This window comes from Battus philenor, unplaced genomic scaffold, assembly GCF_028537555.1.
Source record: "Battus philenor isolate CCGP_79_NKW_IND1 unplaced genomic scaffold, ilBatPhil1.0.hap1 SCAF_25, whole genome shotgun sequence".
Classification (NCBI taxonomy): domain Eukaryota; kingdom Metazoa; phylum Arthropoda; class Insecta; order Lepidoptera; family Papilionidae; genus Battus; species Battus philenor.
This window is the reverse complement of record NW_027181688.1, coordinates 2,300,255-2,323,610: the sequence shown is the minus strand read 5'-3', so window position 1 is coordinate 2,323,610 and position 23,356 is coordinate 2,300,255. Positions and strand designations below refer to the sequence as shown.

The 23,356-nt window shown below is 32.4% G+C and overlaps 1 protein-coding gene across 1 annotated transcript in view; it reads left to right on the top strand.

Annotated features, from left to right (window-relative positions):
* The window catches only part of LOC137924905 (protein amalgam-like), a 232,715-nt gene extending 216,656 nt beyond the window's left edge, over positions 1 to 16,059 (top strand). The window contains exons 8-14 of the mRNA XM_068768298.1: positions 5,566 to 5,713; positions 7,118 to 7,208; positions 8,979 to 9,117; positions 9,380 to 9,535; positions 11,645 to 11,822; positions 13,356 to 13,394; positions 14,117 to 16,059. Of these exons, the coding sequence (XP_068624399.1) occupies positions 5,566 to 5,713; positions 7,118 to 7,208; positions 8,979 to 9,117; positions 9,380 to 9,535; positions 11,645 to 11,822; positions 13,356 to 13,394; positions 14,117 to 14,208 (843 nt within the window). The 3' untranslated portion in view covers positions 14,209 to 16,059. The remainder of the gene's footprint in view (positions 1 to 5,565; positions 5,714 to 7,117; positions 7,209 to 8,978; positions 9,118 to 9,379; positions 9,536 to 11,644; positions 11,823 to 13,355; positions 13,395 to 14,116) is intronic.
* Positions 16,060 to 23,356: the final 7,297 nt, after the last annotated feature.

Sequence of the window (23,356 nt, the reverse complement as noted above, 5' to 3'; positions counted from 1 at the left end):
GTTATTTTCACAAATAAAAAATATAAATTATTGCAACATGTTTCAAAAAAGTGATATTATTTTCTATTAAATATGATATAAATTATTAAATTATGTGAACGATTGATTAATGAAGTTTTTGAACGACAATATAAATCTGCAACGTAAACTGTCAAACGCGCAAATGTCAAACCGAACTGTCAAACGTTGCAATAGTCATTATTCATATATTTTTAAAATTTATCAAAAGAACATTGTGGAAACTATTATGAAACTTTTTAAAAATTTGATTGGAGTCAGTACAAATTATGGCGTAACCAAAAGTAAATATTTATTTATTTACACTTTATTGTTCAACATAGATAATAACTAAAAAATAAAACTATGTTCATACGTGTAAAAGATGCGGTCTTATCACGCGAGGTGATTTCTACAAGACAAACTTTAATGAAAAAAAAAATGTATTCATTTTTTTTGTAATTTTTAGTTCACTGTTTTCTTAAAAAGTTTGATATTTTTTAATATTAATATAGCTTAGAACAAGGTTATTAGAAAAAGATTTACAGCTTAGATGATTTTATTTTTAGTTTAAAAAAATATAACATAAATATCTAAATGTCATTCATAAGTCATGGCGGGAAATCAAATTAACTCGATATATGAATAGACAGTTCGTGTTATTGACTTATTACCGAGAATGTCTTTATATATGAAACATATACATTTATTCTTTCACACATTGATAGGCATTTTCAAAAAGTCAAGAATTATACTTTTAATTTTGTATTTTTTTAAGAGACAGGTCGTTCATGTTATGTACATTTAAATATGCATTTAAAAAAAGAACACGGCCACCATTTTGATTTTATAGAGAAGAATTTAGTTAGAAATTCAATAGTTACTCTATAAACGAAAATTTTACTTTTTTTTTCTTGGTTTTTGTGTATAAATTGTCTATCACGCGGAATGCATTATAACAATTCCAGTCATATTTATCTCCTTTATATTATTTAATACAATAAGTTGTTTCATTGATCAATCTTGCATTTACATAAGCTTTGATTTAATCGCGAATAAATTAAAAATTTCTTATATTAATGAAATGTATATCTTGTCTGAAAAATATTACAGTTTTGTCAACCCTGACAGAACAATTCATGGAAATAATTTGCGTGAATGATCAATCGATATGACAAGTTGACCTTTCTCATAGTGCGTCATAAAATTCTAGACTAAGCACCTATTAATTTACATGTGACATAAGCTTTTGTTGGAGTGACGCTGTTGGTAAATTATGCGTATTATTATATGACAGATGAAGTCTAGACATCAACTATTACTTACTGTTAATTCTTACTTATCGATTATCTTTTTAAACGGTTTTATTTGGTTCGACCCGTACGGAATTTATTTGTTTGGGTCAAAATTAGAAATTGAAATTTAAGCACCTTCCCGTTGTCAGATTGATCTGAAATTTGGTACACATTTAATTTAGATGACAATACAATATAATAAAATCAATAACATTATAAATCTAAGTAGGCCGCCGATACAAAATGGCGGATTACATATTTTTCCTTAACCACCTCAATATGGGTATCAAATGAAAGGGCTACACTAGTAAAACACGATGATTATGTCAAAATTTAAAATTCAAAATGGACGCCGTTCCAATATGGCGGACTTGGTTCATATTTTTCCACAACCACCACAATTTGGGTATCAAAAAACCGTTTAACTTAAAAGTTTTTTAAATGTATTTATTTAATTATAAATTGCCAACTTTTCGCTAGTACGACAAAGTTTTGAAATACGAAATGTTTAAAACCACTGGAGTTATAATATTCTAATATCATAAGCGAAATGACAGTGAACAAGCTATATTGCACGCAGTACACTTGGCAGTTGTCTCATTATAGTTCTGGAGTGATGATGACGTGCCGGAAAACTCAGCGTAGTCACGAGGTGAACAGATGCCTATGTTAAGGTCGTCGAAAGACGCTACCATTTCTCACCTTTTTTATTGGCCCCCGCTATTAGGGACCTCTTGTCCCCCTATCTTATTCACCAAAACACCCAGGGCGACAACCGCGGACAGCTTGGACCAACCGAGATTGGATCCGGATCCCACCATGGCTCGCCTGTGGTCCACGCTGCCGTCCCAAGCCGCATACACAACATCAACACTACACAGCTCTACTCGGGTAGAGCGGTTCACTACATGCAAATATCATTATACAACTGGAATGCCTGTCTCCAGCTTCTGTTTTATTTTCAAGTTCACGGATACCTCCGTGAACTCAGTTCCGATAAAGCTGTGAAAGCCTCCGGGCTAACAGCATCAACTTCAAGCAAGAATAAGCTATGTTATTTTAGGGAAAGTACTATTAATAACAATATTTTTTCCATTTTAGATTTCCGTTTTCACGATCTCTCTTTCCTTCTTCTTTCATCTTTCACGCTGCTTTTCACCTATCTCTTCGGGTATCTATGATAAAGTCATACAGTCGAAATAATGTTGATAAAATACTAATCTACTAATGTTCTTGTGATGACAAGAAAGATTTGTAATAATAGATTTTACTTGTTGAATTAGAAAATTAAAAAGAAAAAAAATTAAGTTAACCTATAGATAGATATAATACAATGTAACCCTGAAAACCTCAGCTGCGTACTGATGTAAAGCCTGACCTGTACTACAGCACTGAATTTCAGTAAGTGAAAGAAAACTTAGTTCCTTTGAGTATGTATAAGTGAGATTGAATAAAAAGCAGCCTTCTTGTCCCAAATGTATTACGAAAGAGAAATGGTTTGACAATTCATATTGACACATCGACAACAATGTTGCTATTAAAAAAGTATATATCTCCAACAATGAGTGAAGCCAATCGAAAAGCAATCAGCTTTTATTTCACAAGAGAAACCAACTCCTGATCATTAACATAACAAGATAACAACCTCTTTCACCAAAAATTGATAGTAATGTTAGTCAAACGATAGCGATTAAGTCAAGTCAAGTTAGAATGCTATACTTATCTAGAGATAGTTCAAGCCTTTGATCCAGACCTTCATACTGGTCCAAGCAGAGGCTCCTGAAAGAGCCCCAGAGCTTCGCTTCCTACTAAAGTAGTTCATGCTAAACGCCCTCTGCTCCTTGCCCTAGTAAGAATGCTATACGTATCTAGAGACAGTTTAAGTCTTTGATCCAGACCTGCAGACTGGTCCAAACCGAGGCTCCTGAAAGAGCCTCAGAGCGTCGCCTCCTACTAAAGTAGTTCATGTTAAACGCCCTCTTTTCCTTGCCTTAGTTAGAATGCTATACGTATCTAGAGATAGTTCAAGTCTTTGATCCAGACCTTCAGATTGGCCCAGGCCGATGTTCCTGAGCCACTGAGTTTTGTTTCCTACTAAAGTAGTTTATGATAAAAGCCCTCTGTTCCTTACTATCTTGAATCTGTGGACACTGCAAATGTCTAATGGAATTAGGCGTTACCTTGTGGAAATCCATCCTAAGTAAGAAAAGGACCAATATTTAGCCACTTCCGCACATGTAACAGTCGTGCAACAAAGTGCACACAGAGTCAGACTTGTGCCTGTTTTTGGCACTAATCGGTGTAACATAACTCCTGAAGATGCTCTGTGGAGGGGTGAATCACGTGTTGAGTGATTTGGCGGTGGCAGTTGAGTGATTCGCATTGTTTGCCACATACGCATTTATCAGCGGGCTGGCGGGCGGTGCACTTTGTTGCACGACTACCGCTGCATGTGCGGAAGTGGCTAAATATTGGTCCTTTCCTTACTGGAAATTTCATTTAAATAGTAGTGAAAATGATGTTAAAAAAGGTAATTTCACTACATCAGTAGAGTGAATGCGTCAATATCATTTACTGGTCGTAAAAATATTTAAAAACATTATATATTCTTTTTTTTAACTAAATGCATTAATTGTAACATTCAATGTAAAACATATGAATGAACGATCGCAAACATTATAATAGTGATGTGCATAGATTGAAACGTATATCGATAAAATTATAGAATTCTATTTTACATTTAACATTAGCTCCTATTGTAATGCAATAAGGTTCAAGTTTAATATTGTTTTTTAACATCGTGTGTGGGTTTTATCAATAGAATTATTATTGATAAGAAATTTCCGATACATTATAATTGGCAGCGCCTACGTCATAACATTTATAAGAGGAAGCAATGACGTTGGAGTGATTCTGAATAACAAACTATAATGGGATGCGATCTTATTAACAAAGATGTAAAGTTTATCTGTATGTCATACTTTGTACTAAATAAAGTAATTATATACAAAAGTACACATACATTAATTATGTAAATAAAGTAAAATGAGTTCGTTTACAGGTGACAAAACATTAAAAATTTAATATAGACAACATTGTAGAAAGATCAGAACAATCAAAAATTGCAAGCAACAAGCACAGAAGTGAAAAGTGATCGCACGTAAGAGAAAAATTCTGCCTTACGACTTTAGACAACGAAAGAGTTCTTAATTTGAATATGTTTTTGGCGCGAAATATTCTTCAAGGCTCTGTGGTTAAAATATTACAATTAAAATTAAAATATATTATGGATACAGAGAAATATTAGGATTGTTTCCAGACTCTATATGAGACGCGAAAGATAAAACGCAGGATGCCCTTTATAGGGCGTCGACGTAAACCTTTATTATTATTAGTTTATCTTATATTATTTATATATTATTATTATTACCTTAGTAAATTATATTCATTAGTTACGTAACCTTAGAGCTCTCAGTGGAGTTTCAGTATTGTTACCAGGGGTTGCCAAGATCTTTGATAGTTCGAGTTCGAAATTTTAAATTTTCGAGCCGAAATTTAATACGCATTTAAAACACGCAAACGAATATTTTCTTTACAAAAATTATATTTATTGAAATTATATGACAAAAGTACACAATATGTGTATAGAAGTTAGATATATGCACACGTATATGACAGCACACCTAATAATACTAAAGATGCCGGTAAGTTAATTATGTTCGGTGTTTGGATTTCGCTGATTTTATGGTGAAATAATAATAATTATCACACCAGTAATTTGTTTCGATTTTCAAGGAACTGACATAGGTTATATAAATTTAAATATTGATATAATTCGACAATCAATCGGAGACAAAAATATTCGTTCAAACAGCCGCATATGACTCGCGAGCCGCAGTTTGACCACCCCTGCTATATAGTATCAGATTTATTCTCTTCTACCAATTTCATATTAAATTTTTTTTCACACTTTCTCCTATCACTTTTAGTTATATTTATAGTTTCATTTATTTTTCTTCTTTCGTCCGTCTCTATATCTGGCATTCTATGTTCTTCCTTCTTTCATATTTTCTTTCATTCTTCTTGCTTTTATTTACATATCTTCCATGCATCACATTCCATCCTTCCCTACATTTATTTTTACAATATATTTTATGTATTACTTTACATTTCCTTTTACAATTCTCATTTGATTTTTCTTTTAAAGGGATTATTCATAATTCTAATGTTTGAATATGTCTTCTTTCTATATCGTGGCAAAATTTTTCCTCAGAACGAGCGCCTGCAAGAGAAGGACGGTGAATTCTCAATCAACAGCCTGTTCATCAAGCAAGTGAAGCCTAATGACGCTGGGAAGTACTACTGCTACGCTTTCAACAAACTTGGAAACAAGCAGTCGGAACTGACAGTCGTTGTTAAGAGTAAGTAACCTTGTCTTATCTTGTCTTTTTGGACTAGTTTCTAGAACAAAGCAGCAGGTACTGCGCTCATTTTAAGCCAAGGTTACCCTTATCTCAAGTCTTCCCAGCTCCTCGAGAAATCCTAGTCCGCCTTGATCATCCGATATGGATATCCCTATAGTAAGAGGTCTTTAATATCTAATAGATACAGGCGCTACTTTGCGGAAGTCCATCCTAAGTAAGAAAAGGACTAATATATAGCTACTTCTGCTATGTAGCAGTAGTCGTGCAATGAAGTACACCGCCTGCCAGTCCACTGGTAAATACGAGTGCGGCAAACAATGCGAATTACACAACTACCATCGTTAATTCACTGGACTGCTACATAGCGGAAGTAGCTATATATTAGTCCTTTTCTTACTAAAGAAGTCTTTAACAATTTTCATTAAAAGGTCTCTCTTAAGTTCATATGTATATCAGCTACACATGTCTAATGATATTAGAAAGCTGTATTCACATTGACCAGATCAAGTAAACCCTACAAAAGCTTCATCTACTGAAGCAGGTGATGAAGTTGCGGTTTTGGAATAAAGCAGTGTCGTAATCACAAGGTTGATGATGAAACACTAAATAACGGACGTTTACAACAGATCTTGGAAATCTATTAAATCTGGTCATGTGATGGGTCGGTTAAATATCAAGCCGAAGCTCTCGACGTAGTTGAACGGCGTGCTGTTCAACTTATAGGTGATGATTAGTTTCAAAGAAACTTTTCAGCCTTGAACAGTGCCAAGTGGAAAATCTGTCAATTTCGGGATTTCATTTTGGGGAACACGCTGCGAAAGTCCACGTCTTATCCCACTATTCCTGTTTCTCTATAGGATAAGTATCAAATCGGTCCACCAGCACAATTACAAGGTGTTCCTTTGTAGATGTAACAAGCGTTTCGATTCTATGTTTCTCATCCGCACAGCCCGAGTATGCAACAATCTGCTGGCTTCTTTATTTCCTGAGGAATATAACCCAGATGTCTTCTAGGTCAGAGTGAAGGTACCAACTGAGTCTGCGTGCTTCGTCTTCGACCACATTGTTGCTTTACAACAAGCCAGTTGGTGGTCAAAGGTGAACTAGTAGACAAAATATATATCTATGGAAGACGCCTGTGTCCAGATATAGATTTAAATGTTAATTTGAAAGATAAGAAATGCCTTATAGATCGTATACAATAAAATTCCACAAACAATTTCAGATCTGCAACTGAAGAAATTTAGTACGAATAATAAAAAAATATTACAAAAAAAGTTATATTATTGTATTCAAGAATACTATATTGATGTTAATGCGTGAAATTAAATGTTATTGATGTACACACGGAAAGTAATTATTGTGAAGAACTCTATATTATATTTATCTTCTGTATTTCAGGTAAACCACGCGTGCATATTCAAAAACAGTTGATCAATTCCGCTATCAATGTTGAAGCAATTCTAGAATGTTCCGTACACGACGCAGCCCCGTGAGTATATAAAATTAACATGAAAATTTATATATAAGAGGAACCGGAGAGTAATGTCGTTTCTGTCGACATATTTATCAGAAAAACTGATTGATATTTACCGCTCCGGCATTGAAAATTTGTATAATAGATGGCAAAAGGTTGTTGATAACGAAGGTGATTATATTGATTAGAAATAAATACTTGTTAAATATGTAATCGTGTGAACTTAAGAAAGCGACATTACTTTCTGGTCCCCCTAATATATCTTCTTACAGTAGTGTTTTAAACCAAAGACAAGCAACACCGCATACAACCCTTTAAACATACTTATGTGACCCGCCAAGTATTTATAGAATTGAATTTATTTTATCTATTATCAGTTATCAATATATTGTTATAACATTAAATATAATAAAATTGTAGTAGATACCAAACCGAAATAATTAATCTCAAATAATCTTCAAGATCAAGGATACTCGATTAGAAAGCTGCATGTATATTTTAATATTTCGTATGAAACAGAAAATTTTAAACCTTTTTGTAAGTTTAAATTTTAAGTTGTACATATCTATAATATTTAATAATCAAATTATTAATAAAGTGATTTATTATTATTTAGTCTACTGCTTCGCTATGAGATCGAATCAGAGAGAAAAATTAGTTTTAAGTCGGCTTATGTAACCAATGGCTGTTAGGGTTGGAAAGTTTTCAAGTGGCGACCACGGCAAAATATTTCCACGACATATTTAAAGTCAAAGGAAGTTGATAGATGCGGACAATGTAAAACAGATAATCGTGACGATTGTCGAAAAAAGCTTATGCCTTGAAGAGGACATTTATAGGCTGATATGATGTTAAAAATTATTTATATAATGTACTATACATTGCTATATCATTCATTTATCATTAAAACAATGTGGTATATGTAATATCTGTCAGAAGGTGTGTTTAAATCACCTCGGAGTAACAGGGAGATAAGTTACAGCTTGAACATGTTGGAGAGGAAAATGATAAATAATTATGATCGAAGTGTATTCATACATGTGCAAAGAGAATTTACAATTCACACGACCTAACGCAACGACAGCGAAAACATCACTGATCGTCCGAATTCAAATCGGCGTTCGAATTTTGAATTCAAACTCGTGAGAATAACTTGTAAATAAAGTATTGCGGTCTTACTGGCTAGGAATACAGAGTTCACGCTATATATATATTCTAAATTCAAAATTTTATTTTATTTTTTAAAATCTTTATTCATCATACGATTCGCGTGATAAATACTTCAGACCCGGAAAGAATAGGCATTCAGCAAGACTTTATAAAACTACATATATTCTAAAATTTGATTTTTAATGAAGTCATTTACAGTATAAATAAATAAATTTAAAAAACTTTTAAGTTAAACGGTTTTTTGATACCCATATTGTGGTGGTTGTGGAAAAACATGTACCTAGTCCGCCATATTGGAACGGCGTCCATCTTGAATTTTAAATTTTGACATAATCATCGTGTTTTACTAGTGTAGCCCTTTCATTTGATACCCATATTGAGGGTGTTAAGGAAAAATATGTAATCCGCCATTTTGTATCGGCGACCATCTTAGATATATAATGTTATTGATTTTATTATATTGTATTGTCATCTAAATTAAATGTGTGTACCAAATTTCGGATCAATCTGACAACGGGAAGGTGCTTAAATTTCAATTTCTAATTTTGACCCAAACAAATTCCGTACGGGTCGAACTAAATAAAACCGTTTAAAAATAAGGTTGTGTTGTTACAGCGCTCACATCCGCTGGTACAAAGACGGCGTACTCATTGAGGATTCGTCGAGCCAGTTCACTATCAGCACCAGAGGTCACCACTCCAACCTCACCGTCATCCCTACCAAAGATCGGGACTTCGGCACTTTCACCTGTGAGGTAAAGTATTGTGCCGGTATATCTTTAGGTAGTAACAACACGAAGTCCGATGTAGAAGTGTGTTTATTCATTCTGTAATATTTCTAGATGTTTTTGCTGTAAGCTCTTAGAATTTTACAGCTTCATCAGAAATGAGTTCAGGGAACTAAAGGTTCTGTGAACTTTTTTTATTAAATAACCGATTTTTATTAAAAAAAAGTTTAAATTAAAAAAAATTCTTGTTATGAATATAATCTAAATCTTAGATGTTTCATTTTTGCAGGCCGACAACGATCTTGGTAAACACAACAAATCAATGGAACTGGTTCAGAGCCCGGTGGTGGAGGGATTGGATGTCGACGGACCCAAGCTGTCTTGGACTGTGCACTCTCATCAGCCGCTGCAGCAGATCGAACTCCAGCTGCGACAGCTGAGCGGAGTAAGTTATAAATACCATAAAGACCTGAAATTGATTGTACGATAACTATAGGACATAACTTGTTAGATATGAACTGTAATCAACACTTTTATGAATATAAGTTTATTCGGTATGCAAAACAATTTTTAATAGGTAACGCGGTAAGAAAATAAACAAAATAAAGAGGTCTCACTAGGACAGAAATCCCTAAACTTTTTTGTGTCGTAGACCCCTTGCCATGTTTTTCCGTGTTGGGTAGACCTCCTACTTACCTGATATTGATTTCCTGATATTGATCTCCTGTAAATTTTTGACTGCAGTGAAGTTTAGTGTTAAAAACTTTAATTTATACATTAATTAATTGAATTTAAATTAAAACTACTCAAAATAAAATTTTGTATCTGTTATGTAAAATATACGTAACAAATAACAAAGCGAATACCAACATCCTACAACTTACCCAATTTTATAAACATATATAATAATTTTTTTACTTCATAGGTACTTTTATAAATAATGTAAATGTTTTGATATTATAAGATAGTATGATGTAAGTAAATAGGTACTATCAGTGTATGTGTTGAGGTCCACTATCGTGGACCCCTATTTTCATTTCATGTACACCCCTAATTTTTTTTCGCTGACGTAGACCCCTTGCAGGTTGTCATAGACCTCTAGGGGTCGATATAGACAACTTTGGGAATCACTGCACTAGGATGATCGATGTTTATGAGCATATACGACATCGCTACTTGCTAGCAACGACATCGTCGATGCTCGCCGCCTGCGCACACGGCTTTGCGTTTTGCACCCGACCTCGTTCACGGCAACTCCGCTAGATGACGTGGATTATGGTTGCCACATGATCATAAATAAATACCCTATTGAGTTTGTAGTGAGTTTTTAGATCAGGTTACGTTCAGAAACCTTAAAATTCTGTAAATGATCGCCTATATCAAATGATTTACTATAGGATTAGTATCATGTTGATTCAAGTGATGAATAGACCAATAAATATCGCGATAAATAACAGGAATAGTTATAAAATTAGCGTTAAAAGACCGAATAATTACTTTACAGATTCTTCTCCATATAATTTATTATTTATTAATATCTTTATCACTTACGAAGGGATTTATAAAAAGGCTCAAGATCAATCAGATAGGACAGTTTCGCTGTGGGCCAAGATCATCGAAGTAGTTTGAAGAATTTCTCGTCTGAAATGGCGATGGGCACATCGTGCATGTGATGGCCGTTGGAACTAAAAGTTTCTCAAGTGGCGACTGCTGGTGGATGCAAAGTGTTTAGAAACCCCACCAGATGGACATAGGACATAGGTTTACGATAAGTCGCTGAATGTAAGCGCATGGTCATCCATCAGCTCAGAAAGATAGAAAAGATGTATACATATTTGATTCGAAATAATAATTATTGGTTTTGATTGTTATTGATTTTCAACACAATTTTCTTACGAAAAATAATTTATATTACACAAATGAATTCCGTATATATTGTGATGCCCTTAACAACAACTTAAAATGTTAGATAATTACACTTTAGTAATGTGTTTTGATGATCCAAGTCAGTGATTCCCAAAGTTGTCTATATCGACCCCTAGGGGTCTATGACAACCTGCAAGGGGTCTACGTCAGCGAAACAAAATTTGAGGGTCCATGAAATGAAAATGGGGGTCCACGATAGTGGATCTCAACACATACACTAAGCAAGTAAAAAAACAAGTAAAAAAAAATATTGCTTATGTTAGTTTATTTTATGTTTATTTAATGTTACGTATATTTTACATAACAGATACAAAATTTTATTTTGAGTAGTTTTAATATAAATTCAATTAATAAATGTATAAATTAACATGTGTTTTTACTTTAAGTTTTTAACACTAAACTTCACTACAGTAAGAAATTTACAGGAAATCAATATCAGGTAAGTAGGGGGTCTACCCAACACGTGAAAAAAAGCAAGGGGTCTACGACACAAAAAAGTTTGGGGAACTCTGATCCAAGTGATATTGGCAATCGAGTGCAGATACAGGATTCACTTTCTCTTAACGTTATGTGTACCACAATGTTTATGTATTAATTTAATGACATTTATTATTCTTTTAAAACACAGGATGGAACTGAATGGAAGGCCATAGAAGTTCCAGTGCCGGATATCAGGACCCACGAATACGAAATTATCTACTCACTATCGGATCAAGATCTCGTTCCTGGGAAGTACGAGGCAACTGTTAAAGTGAAGAATGACAAGAGCTGGAGTCGCCACACGGAGCCTGCATTCGTTGAAATTGGTAACTTTTTAATTTATCATTTCTTCCACTAAAGTACAGTCAGGAAAACGGACGGACTCTTTGTAACAATGAGTATTTATTTAAAGTTAATAGAAGATTTTTTCTTTATTAACTTGTACAATATCAAGACAACAATTCTAGTAAACATTTAAATACATTTACTGATATTATTTGTATAAAACAAATAATTTTAAATGTAATATATGAATATAAAATCGGAATACATCGGCAATTCATGTGAAAACTGTATTCGTATATTCACCAAATAAACTTGCAAATATTATTTAATAAAATATGTTTACGTCTCAATATGTAAGTCCAGAGGGCAAGTGAAATGGCCAATGAATGGACCAAGATCTTACAGTAGATATTCATCGGCAGACTAACACAATTTTACAATGCAGTGTTGCCAGTATACATTTTAAAAATAATTTGACACAATTAATAATAAGGTTTTATGTTACTTTTTATATTATCTGTGGCCAATAGGGCCTAATATCAGTTAAAATCTGACATGACGTTTAAAGATTCAATCTGATTGGTGAATAGCGTGTTTGACGTTTTAACTCCTATAATGGAAATGTCCAGCGCCATCTGTTGGACATACACCGACTGTTGTAAATAAATCAATACCATTATATAAGACGTATGGTAAATCTTGCAAACATAACTGTCACAACCAGAGATCAAAGATGAGATATGTGTCTTAGAAATAATTTAAGAGGTGATAGTAGATATGGTAAGCCATGGAGGGGTAAAAGTATCTGACATAGGCCAGAAGATCTGCAAGCAGAAGTGGTATTGAGCTGGATAAATGGCTCGCAGAAGTAATGGCTGGAGTTTGAAGGTTTTTAAAAGAAGACTACGGTACAAGCACAGCTTAGGATATCCAACTACAAGACAGACAGATGATCTCGAGGAGTTCGTTGGTAGACGGTGGATGCCGCTTCCAACCGTTTATTTCCAGTCCAAAGAGGAGGTGGAAATATGACTGAGGTTGAAATGGTGATGATATTTATCTAAAGTTAATTTCGTTAAGAATTTTAAGGAGGTAGAACGCTACTGTTTGATATAGGCTTCTTCCATTTTCAAATAACACCGGTTGGAATTAGACTGCATTCAGCGTTTCACGATATGGTCATCTATTCACCTTGTAGGTAGCCATTCTACTGCTGGTGCTTTGCACCAGGCTTTTAAGGCCCGGTGATAGTCCTACTGACCTATTATTAGATCTTTTAAAAGGGAATCTATTTTACTCGTCTTATCCACACAATCTTTTGTCACCCATTCCATTTGCTTTCCGAAATTTTATATATACAAAAGTTCTCTCCATAATAAAGTAGCTTTAAATATGTTTGCATACTGATATACGATCTCTGGTCTCTGGTTTATAATCTTAATTGTACAAATCATCATGATTATTTTTTATTATTTATGCTTAAATTATTTATGATTTTTTTTTAATTTTCATTACCGTTTGAAAACGCATGTTTTTTTGATTTTGTATTTTTATTTCTTTATTTTTCATTTTAGAAGCACAAGCACAACCGCAGTACATCCAACACGCATCGGGTAAGTAAACTGCGTTTTGCTTGCTTTTTTTATTTAATTTTTTTTTTGTATTTTTCGTATCGACTAAATTTTGATTTGTTTTATTTATTTACATTTTGCAAAATATTTCTATATTTGTTGACATTTTTGTTAAATTTAATTTAATAATAAATATATAGTTTCATAATAATAAACAAAAAAGTACAACGGGCGGTCTTATCACACGAGGCAATCTCTTACAGACAAGCATAGTATGGAAACATACATATTTACTCACTTAATTTTAAATATACATATAATTAATCAAGTGTAATACACATTTTATAAATAAAATACAACAATAAATAAAAACATCAATTTGACTTAGAACGCACTTGCCTCAGAAAGAATAAAGAAACAGGAAGAAAAAGAAATTTTCTGTGTAAAAAGCTTTATTATCTATATGTGCAATAATTCCAAAAGGGCTATATTAGTTTAATTAATTTGTTAACATATATAAAGTAGTAATAAAGTTTGATATATTTCATATACATTTTTTATCACTTTAAGGTTTTGTTAACATTGTTGTATATATACTACTATAATATTAATTTTGATAAATTATTTTCGTTAGTCCCACAAGTTAAAAAATTTTTAAACAATAAATATAATCTGTAGACAATTAGAACAGATTAATAATTATATTGGCATTTAATTGATTCGATTTTGGGAAGCCATTTTGAATTGTTTTTTTTTTATTTCAGTATACCGAGGCAACAACGCACCCTCCATTCGGCCAACGATCATCAGCGCAATGTCTACAACCTTCATGTACCTCCTCGTCCGAATGCTCTAAATATGAACTCATAGCCTAAATTATTTATTGTTAGCGTTGATAATATATTGATGATGAATTAAGACAAGACGCGCGACACTATTTAAAGTAAAAAAATAACAGTTGGTAATATGAAATATACCGGGAATCTTGATAATGGACTTTATAGACAGAGATATGATAATTGAATGTATATTGGCTTGATTATGTCTTGACCTACGACTAAAGTCTACCACTGATGTGTGTTAACAGTGATGACTTATAATGATCACAGTCAACCAGCCAGAAGGAAAGCCCTATTTTATTTTCTCCACGAGATCTAATCTGGAATTATAAGTTTCGTATATAAAAGGAAATGACCGATATATACCAACGGATTGCCATATTGAAGTCAATAGGCAGGCCTTAGTGTGCGAAACAGATGACCGTTGACGCTCTGAGGTCTTGGATCACTCCAAGAACATGGAGTGACAATTGTAATCCGCTCTCAAGGGGAACAGACGATCCTGTCAAAGTCTTCATGAGACAAGCAGTGAACGTCCCATTGATGACAATGAAGAATTTTCGGTTACAATTAGATAAACATAATTAAAGTAATTATTTTTATAAATCTCTCTATCTACGTAAAAACAACTATGTGTTCCATTTTTACGTTTGCAACGAAAATTTTTTTGCAATAATAAAACGTTTTACGTAATTCGCACTTTTACAAATGGTCAATATACATTCGAATTTTCAAAAAAAATCTTTTTAATATCATGTATATTTCATATTATTAAATATATGTGCTTTTTAATAATTTAGGCTTATATACCGTTGGTAAAAATTGCTACATGTAATATTATAGCGGCATTAAAATAATTTATTACGAAATTAACAAAAACAACAGATAATTTTTTGCCGCCAAAAAGACATATTCCACAGATAATATAACATTTTAGTGTCTTGTCTTAGTGTCGTGATTGTACGTTTTAGGCTGTTCTTATTTTATTTTAATTCGCGCCCAATTTTAATATTTTTTTTTGCAGCTAATTAAAACACATATAGTTTTATTAAAATTTAATATTGGTTTCGTAAAAAAAATTGTACCATTTTCGATTCAAGCCAAGTTACTTAAAATATTTTGTTTTTAAATTTTCGAACACAAAATTTTAAATCAACCATATTCCTTTTCTATATATTCTCTGTAAATATTATTATTAATTGTTTTTAGTTAGCGATAAATATATAATTAAGCTTTTCGTATGTATTTTCGCTGATATTTCTGTTTCTTATTGGTAGAAAACTTATCATATTTAGTTTACTGATGTATTAAAATTTTAGGTTTTTATCACCAAAGTGTAATAAAGTAAGTAACATATAATAGCGTTATAATTAGCTTATTTCTCTTCAATTATGCTTATTAACATATATTTACATATATACGTATACATACAAAATTAATTTATGCTCTAGGTTACAAAAAATTAAAAGAATCGCTTCGTATATTATTAGAAATAAATATTGAAAGAATATATTTTTACATATATAAAAGAGATCTAATTAAAAAAGTACACTAACCACAGATAATACAGTCAAAGTAGCTGCCATAAAGTAAAAAATAAAACTAATTTTTTTTTAGTGTTTAATATTAAGATATTTACCTATTACCATTTAAATGTAGTTTATAATAATAATGTGCCTGTAATTTGTACATTCGAATAGTTCCACGCGTGGTGCTTGAATTTAAAATTTTCAGTGAAATATACAACCATCACAAATTATATTCTTATTTCAAATATAAAACGAATAGTAAACGCTTTACTATATCCGTGTGACAGATTTAATATAGCACTCTTTAAACCACATTATTGTAAATGAAATAGACAAATTATGGTCATTAATAATTGTAAAAAAAAGTAAAAATTTATTCACATGCGGCTAATTTTTATATGAATATCTTTAATATGATCCAAATTTTCATCACTGTTATTATGTTTCTTGGTTTTTGACATATAATAATAATCATCAGTAAAAATCAGTCGTAATTTTCAAGTTATCAACCAAGTGAGGATATAAGGATATGTAATGATTTTTTGTTTCTCTAACCTCCATAATATAAATAAATACGTATACAAGTTAAATATAAATTAGTACAAACATTACGCTAATAAAAAAGGTATATATTAACATACAATTTAAGTAAAATTGAACGCGACCCTTTTGTACAAACGTCAAATGTAAACTGACATTTTGTCTCAATGTGAACGCATCTTTAGTTTGGTGTAACTAATGAGATATGTTATCGATTCTAGTTATTATCTCTGTCTATCGTATACAGTATTGTCGCTTTTTTCATATGAATTACGTGTAGCACAAAAGTAAATTATTGTAATGTCACTCATTTAAAATTTAATTATAATTATTCTATGCTTAATATATGTCATTTATTTTCGTATTTCTTTGATTTTGTAATGATTTAAAAAAATAAATGTTTATGTCATTTGATACAGTCAAATTCTAAATAGAAAATTTAAATTAATGTCAATATTACATCTATATACACTTTTTTTTAAAAAAGAATTTTGATTTTATATTTAAACTTAAATGCTTAACATACTACTAAGACATACAAACAGACGAGTACAAAATAAGAAAATCTTTTTGGACGCATCAGATTTGATGTTGACGTTAAAAAACGCGGGAACTGTATAATTACAAATATCTGGTTATAATTTATTTTAAGTACAATATATAATAATTATCTGTAATAAAATTCTGATGAATATATTTTTTATGTTACCAGTTATTGTATTCGGCCTAAAACGATTATAAAAAAAAAGAATTCCATATTTCAAAATTTAAGGATTCCAAATTTAAATTGTATTTATTTCTGCAAAATTTTATTGTGTTTTTGTTGTGTTTTCAACCAATACGAGAACAAAATGATTAATAAAACCAGTGATTAAAATACGCTGTAAGGAAATGTCAATACGAATATGCAGTTACACGAAATTGATCTTTTAATGTATTTATATATGTGCCTTCTTTGTATTAAATTCGTCGAAGGTGATATATTTCTTTTAAAATAAATGATTAATGTTTGTAAATAATATTAGATGGATCCTTTGTTTTATTTCATCGCCCTTATTTATTAATACAGTATGGTGAACGTTGAATTAGTTCACCGGCTAATTCAAGAAGGTTCTTATTTAAATAATAAGATACACTGAAAATCTTTTTTGTGACAAACGTGCTTTTACATTTTTAAATCTATTACCTTATATTTATTACCAATCAACCTGTATATATACTTGTTAATTGCACTAAAATATCTGTAGTGTTCTGATTATTTAGTTAAAAACTATTTTCTGCAAAAAAAAACCTCTTAAACCTCAATAAATTTTTCAATCTTGTAATTTAGTAACAAATAGTAACAACTAACTCTTTGGACTCTGTGTTTGGCACTAATCGGTGTAACATTACTCCTGAGGATGCCTCGTGGAGGAGTGAAACACGTGTTTAGTGATTTAACGGTGGTAGTTGTGTAATTCACATTGTTTGCCGCATGCGCATTTATCAACGGACTGGCGGGCGGTGCACTTTATTGCACGACTACTACTGCATTGGCGGAAGTAGCTATATATTGGTTCTTTTCTTAACTAACTCTTAAGTTAGTAAGAGTATGAATGACAAGGTTCGGCTGCTCCTCGGAATATGCCTAGGTGCAGTACTTCCAGTTCTCTGTAGGCACTAGGAACGACCTCTGGGAGGGTTTTAGTAACCTTGTTCTTCCCTTTGAAAGCATGGTACCTTATGCGAATCTAAATTACCGCCATGACAAAAAAAGAAAGATTTTACTTATGCATGACGTGGCAGTTAGAATAGCGATTCTGGTAGTCTAAATTGGATTGGATCTTTCCTTGTCCACAGTAGTGTCGGGAATGCTGGACAGGTCATCGACGTGGAGGTCCTGGGCCTTTCTGTAATACCATCATGGATCAGAAAGAGGTTCGATAGGAGATACAGATCTCATCCGGAGACTATTTCGTAAGAACATGGATTAACTCTGTGACGAGTTACATGCGATATCTTTTTCAAGCGTCATTACATGAGTTTGTAAATCGAATCAATTTATTACTTCGATTGACCAACGCATATATCTGACTCAGAAACACACAAACACGCTGTGATTTTGACCAACTACTGTCAATCAAGTAAGAAAAGGACCAATATTTAGCCACTTTCGCACATGCAGTGGTAGTCGTGCAATAAAATGCACCGCCCGCCAGCCCACTAATAAATGCGTATGCGGCAAACAATGCGAATCACACAACCGCCACCGCCAAATTATTGCACGACTACCACTACATGTGCGGAAGTGGCTAAATATTGGTCCTTTTCTTACTTAGGATGGACTTCCGCGAGGTAATGACTGATTCCATTAAATCCTGTCTATTAATTACTATGTCGCTTCGTTTAGTTGTTGCAATAAATGATGTCATTGCGAAGAACAAAACAATAAATTTGGTGAAATAGCTTTGAAACAACTTTATTATTGACGATCCAATGTCTCTCAACGAACTTAAGAATGTCTTCCGTCCACATTGCAGATGGATTTCCAAGACAGTTTTGAACATTTACAAGCGATCGTATAGGTAATAAAATGCGGATGCCTATATTTGACTGGACGATTCTATCGAAAAATTGACGACTTTTAATCATATTGATTATTTATAAGTACATTAGAACATTATGAAATCGAAACATACCGCATGAAACGTCACGGAATGCTTGTATTTAATAAAATTACGTGGTTATTTATACAAATCGCGAATAGAATCTCTCTCTTTCTCCCATTGACATTTATTATTCCCATCTGATGGTGGGGTGTGCCTTCGTTTTCCGCTTCCACTTCTCTCTATCCGACGTTTCATTTTCGGAAACATTGCAGAACCGTATGTCTCTTTTTATCACATCCATCCATCTAGTTTTCGGTCGCCCTCTGGGTCTGGGACCTGGTATGTTGACATTGCCTACGTACTCTGGGAGTCCCTTTACGTGTCCATACCAACGTAGTCTGCTTTCTTGAAGCTTATCGGCGATGTCACGTACACCGAAACTACCGCAAACGTATTCGTTGCGAATTTTGTCAAGTTTCGTCACTCTGTACATCCAACGAAGCGCCTTCAATTCTGCAAAAAAAAACTTTTTTTTTAAGTAGGTTTTTTTTTATTTACATGCGCTTTTGAATCGTCGATTATTTTAACATTATAAGCAGTAAGCCAAGTTGGAACGCTGATCTGCAAAAAGCCTGCTAGAAACTCAACAGTTGCCTCTTTTAAATGAATTTTATCAATTTTTGATGTGTACATTATATCAACTATGTAAACAAGTCTACCAACAAAGTTCCATACATTTAGATTATAGGAGTGGTCGCAGTACTGTTGCTAATGTTGACCTATTTATTTATTGTCTATTGTCTCGTATGATGTTGGTGCTGTTAGCCTTGCGGCTCTTACAGCTTCATCGGAGGTGAGTTCACTGAACGGAGTAGTCCGTGAACTTAATGTTGACCACACCTCCACTCGCAGTTATAATGAGCGCGGAGACTCTCAACTTTTACTATACAATAATTATTTTAAATTAATTTAATATTCTTAATTGTACACGCTAGTTTCATAATAATAAAAGAGTACAATAGGCGGTCTTATCACACGAGGCGATCTCTTACAGACGAACATAGTATGGAAAAAGTAGAAGTATAAATAATGGGTAGTTAACGTTTATATATATACAAAACATACATATGTATAACATACATTATTATAATAAATAAGGTATAATACATATTATAAATATAATACAAAAAAAAAAAAACATCGAACTGATTTAGATCGCACTTGCCTCGGTAAGAATAAAGAAACAGAGGAAGAAAAAGAAATGAGAGAGTAGATAGTTATTGACCATTTTATTAAAAATAGTTAGCGAGTTAGCACGTCTTATATTCAGCGATAAATCATTCCATAACTGAACGGCCTGAGTGGTTTAAGATTTGGCCATAAACGTAGAAGAATTGACAAGAAAACACTCCAAGAACAATGAAGGTGACTAAGCTCAAAGCTTTCCTGTAAGATCAGAAATGAGAACCTTCGCAGAAGAACGAACATCACCGAGGTAGTTCTATGACATGGTTGCACAGACTTATTAAGACTAGGGGCCACTCGGGCAAATCATGAACTGATGGCGGGCCGGCCGCCAGAGGCATAGGAAATTAAATACAATAAAGAATTGATAATAATTTATTAAATTTGAAAAATAATTTATTAATTTGAAGCATGGCGTAGATCTTTTTTATATTTGGCTCAAATTTACTTGTAGCAACACGTAAAACTGCTTTCAAACTTTCATTTGCAAGGCGGTCCTGATTTTTTGTTTTATTATTATTTAGTATTGAAAAAGTTTGTTCACATATATAGGTAGAACCAAATAAGCTGGCACATTTCAGAGCGTTTATGCGCAATTCTTCGTACATATTTTTATCAATGCAGCTTATTATATATTATCAATTACTTTTCGAACATATATTTTTTTGGTTTTATTCTAGAATAGAATTCAATATTTTTTCGAATGTACGTGAATATTATTTTTGCTGTCGGCGGGCCACCAGTATTCGACCGGCGGGCCGCGGTCTGTGCCAACATCTAATATCTTATAAAATTCTATTTCCTATTCAAACTCTTTGAACCCAAAAAAAGTTTACACTCTTGCGAATTCTTCTTTTTTTTCCGCCAACACATTGACAGCGTCAGATTTTGCTAGAACTAATAACAGTTTTCGAAGCGTTTTGTTGGCATTTTGTTATAATGTGTTTACTTTTTTATATCCTGTATAGAATATTGTTTAATTGTTTCAGAGATTTTTAAAAGAGAGACGATTTAAGAAAATGGTACACAGCAATGTGAGTGTATATTTTACGTAAATAATAAATTTTTAAAATATGTCATTGTAATCATGCTCATTGCTCATGCCAAATGCGGTACTATTTTTTTTTCTTTTTCAATGGCCTCCGCTATAAGGACACCTCGTATCTCTATCTATTGTGAGACAGGGACTCTGTTTTTATTTAATATTATTTCATGTAATATTTTTATTTTCGCGCTCTCCTATCGTTCCTCTTATGATCTTTTTATTCCTTTATTTGCTTTCTTTCTACAGTTCTTCTTTCTTTCCCTTTCATTTCCATTTTTCCTTTTATTCGATACCATTCTTTCTTCTCCTCAAACCTTGACTATTACGATTTCTTTGTTTTTATTCGAAATCACTTTTTGATATTTTTTATATGTATTATTTTGTTTACTTATTTATTTAAATGTCTCTTTTTACACTTTCATTTACAATTTTGAAAATGGTACACAGCAATGTGAGTGTATATATTACGTAAATATTTTTTTTTTAAATATGTCATTGTAATGGCTCAGTAAATTATTTAGATTCTTAGTTACCAAAGTCCAGGTGGACATCCAGATATCCGACTGGTGTCTTCGAGTTCCACGAAAATTTATCTGCTCTCGGTGTTTAAAAACTAAAATCTTAGCAAATCGTCACCCTTTAAACATGTTTATTCGGCTCGAAACATTCCGAAAATTACATTTATTTATCGTCTTTGTCCAATCAAGATATTATTATAAAATTAATTATAAATAAACAGTAGAAATTTGCGACAAATTACTCGCACATCGACTTCGAAAGCTACTTTTTTTGATTTGACAATTTTTTTATTCTAATGTGTGTTATACATATAGTTTCGTAGATTAATAAGTATTACTTTATTTGCGACTTGCCAAACAATTTTAAAATTTTATTTGGCTCGTTGTGTAAAAAGGTTGGTCACCTCTGAAGTAGACGTAATATTTTAATAAGATCAACGATTAATATTAGTAAAATGTTACACATTATAAGTCTAACAACATTTTTCGTGTCGTGTTTCGACGATATGGTAGAAATATAGCTGCAGGAAGTCAAACGGAATCAGCTAGATTTTGAAAATGGACTATTTCTACCTCTGGTTCAGGTCTAGAATCTGTACTAAATTATTTTTGTAACTCGCGTACAAGTTACGAATTAAAATTTTCTATCCAAAAGCATTTACAACGAATCGGGTTTCTTCCTGCTTCTTCTCCATAATTATAACACCCCGTGAGGAAGAATCTAAAATAGAATATATTAAAAATAAATATTTCTAATCTATTTTATTTGCTGAGAGGCAAGTTAAGAAACAACTTTATTACATACATTATTAAATGCACGTGTAATTACATACATGTAATTTAACGTATATTGAGATGGCCTTTATAGATGTGGATTTCATATATTTATAAATGTGGATTCCTTATTAAAACTCAGATATTAGGAATCTACTTTATTTTTAGGACATCGAACCGGCACTTTTAAATCAGGGGGTCCCAGACACTTTTCTTATAGATCACTTTAAAAATGTTGATGTTTCTAATAAAATGTTCATTTTTAATATATTCCCAAAAGTATCCAAATATGAAGATTACATTTAGGGAACTTTCTTCCCTTTGTATGTCTGAACAAAGGGTACGTGTAAAAATATTTTAGAATAGATAAACATACTAAAGGTAAATAATAATAAGTTAGTTGTAGAATATAATAAAATGTAAATCAAATCACAAAACTAGGAAACAATAATGTGATAAATATTCTATGATACCTCGTAAATGGAGTAGGAAGCATGAAAGGCAATGGTTGAATGACAATAATGCTTATGAAGTGAAAGATTTTATGATGGGTGAAAGAAAGAAAAAGCATGAAACATACTGTGAAAGAGGAAAAGGGACAAATGTTTTTTTCTATCCCACACCAAACAGTCAGACAGGACTTCATATATCTAGAGCACGTAATACTGAACATGTAAATATGCAAGATGTGGGATTTCCTAGGACCAGTTTTTCTAATAATAACAGCACAAAGTCCGAAGTAGAAGTGTGTATCTTAAGCAGTGGCGTACCCGGGGGGGGGGGGGGGCGGTGGGTGCGGTCCGCACCGGGCGGCACTTACCTTGGGGCGGCATTTTTTATATTTACTTATAGTTGTAAAAAGCAACTTTTTCATTTCAAATTTATTTTCTTTCTTGAATAATAAATGTTTATTATAAGTTTAATAT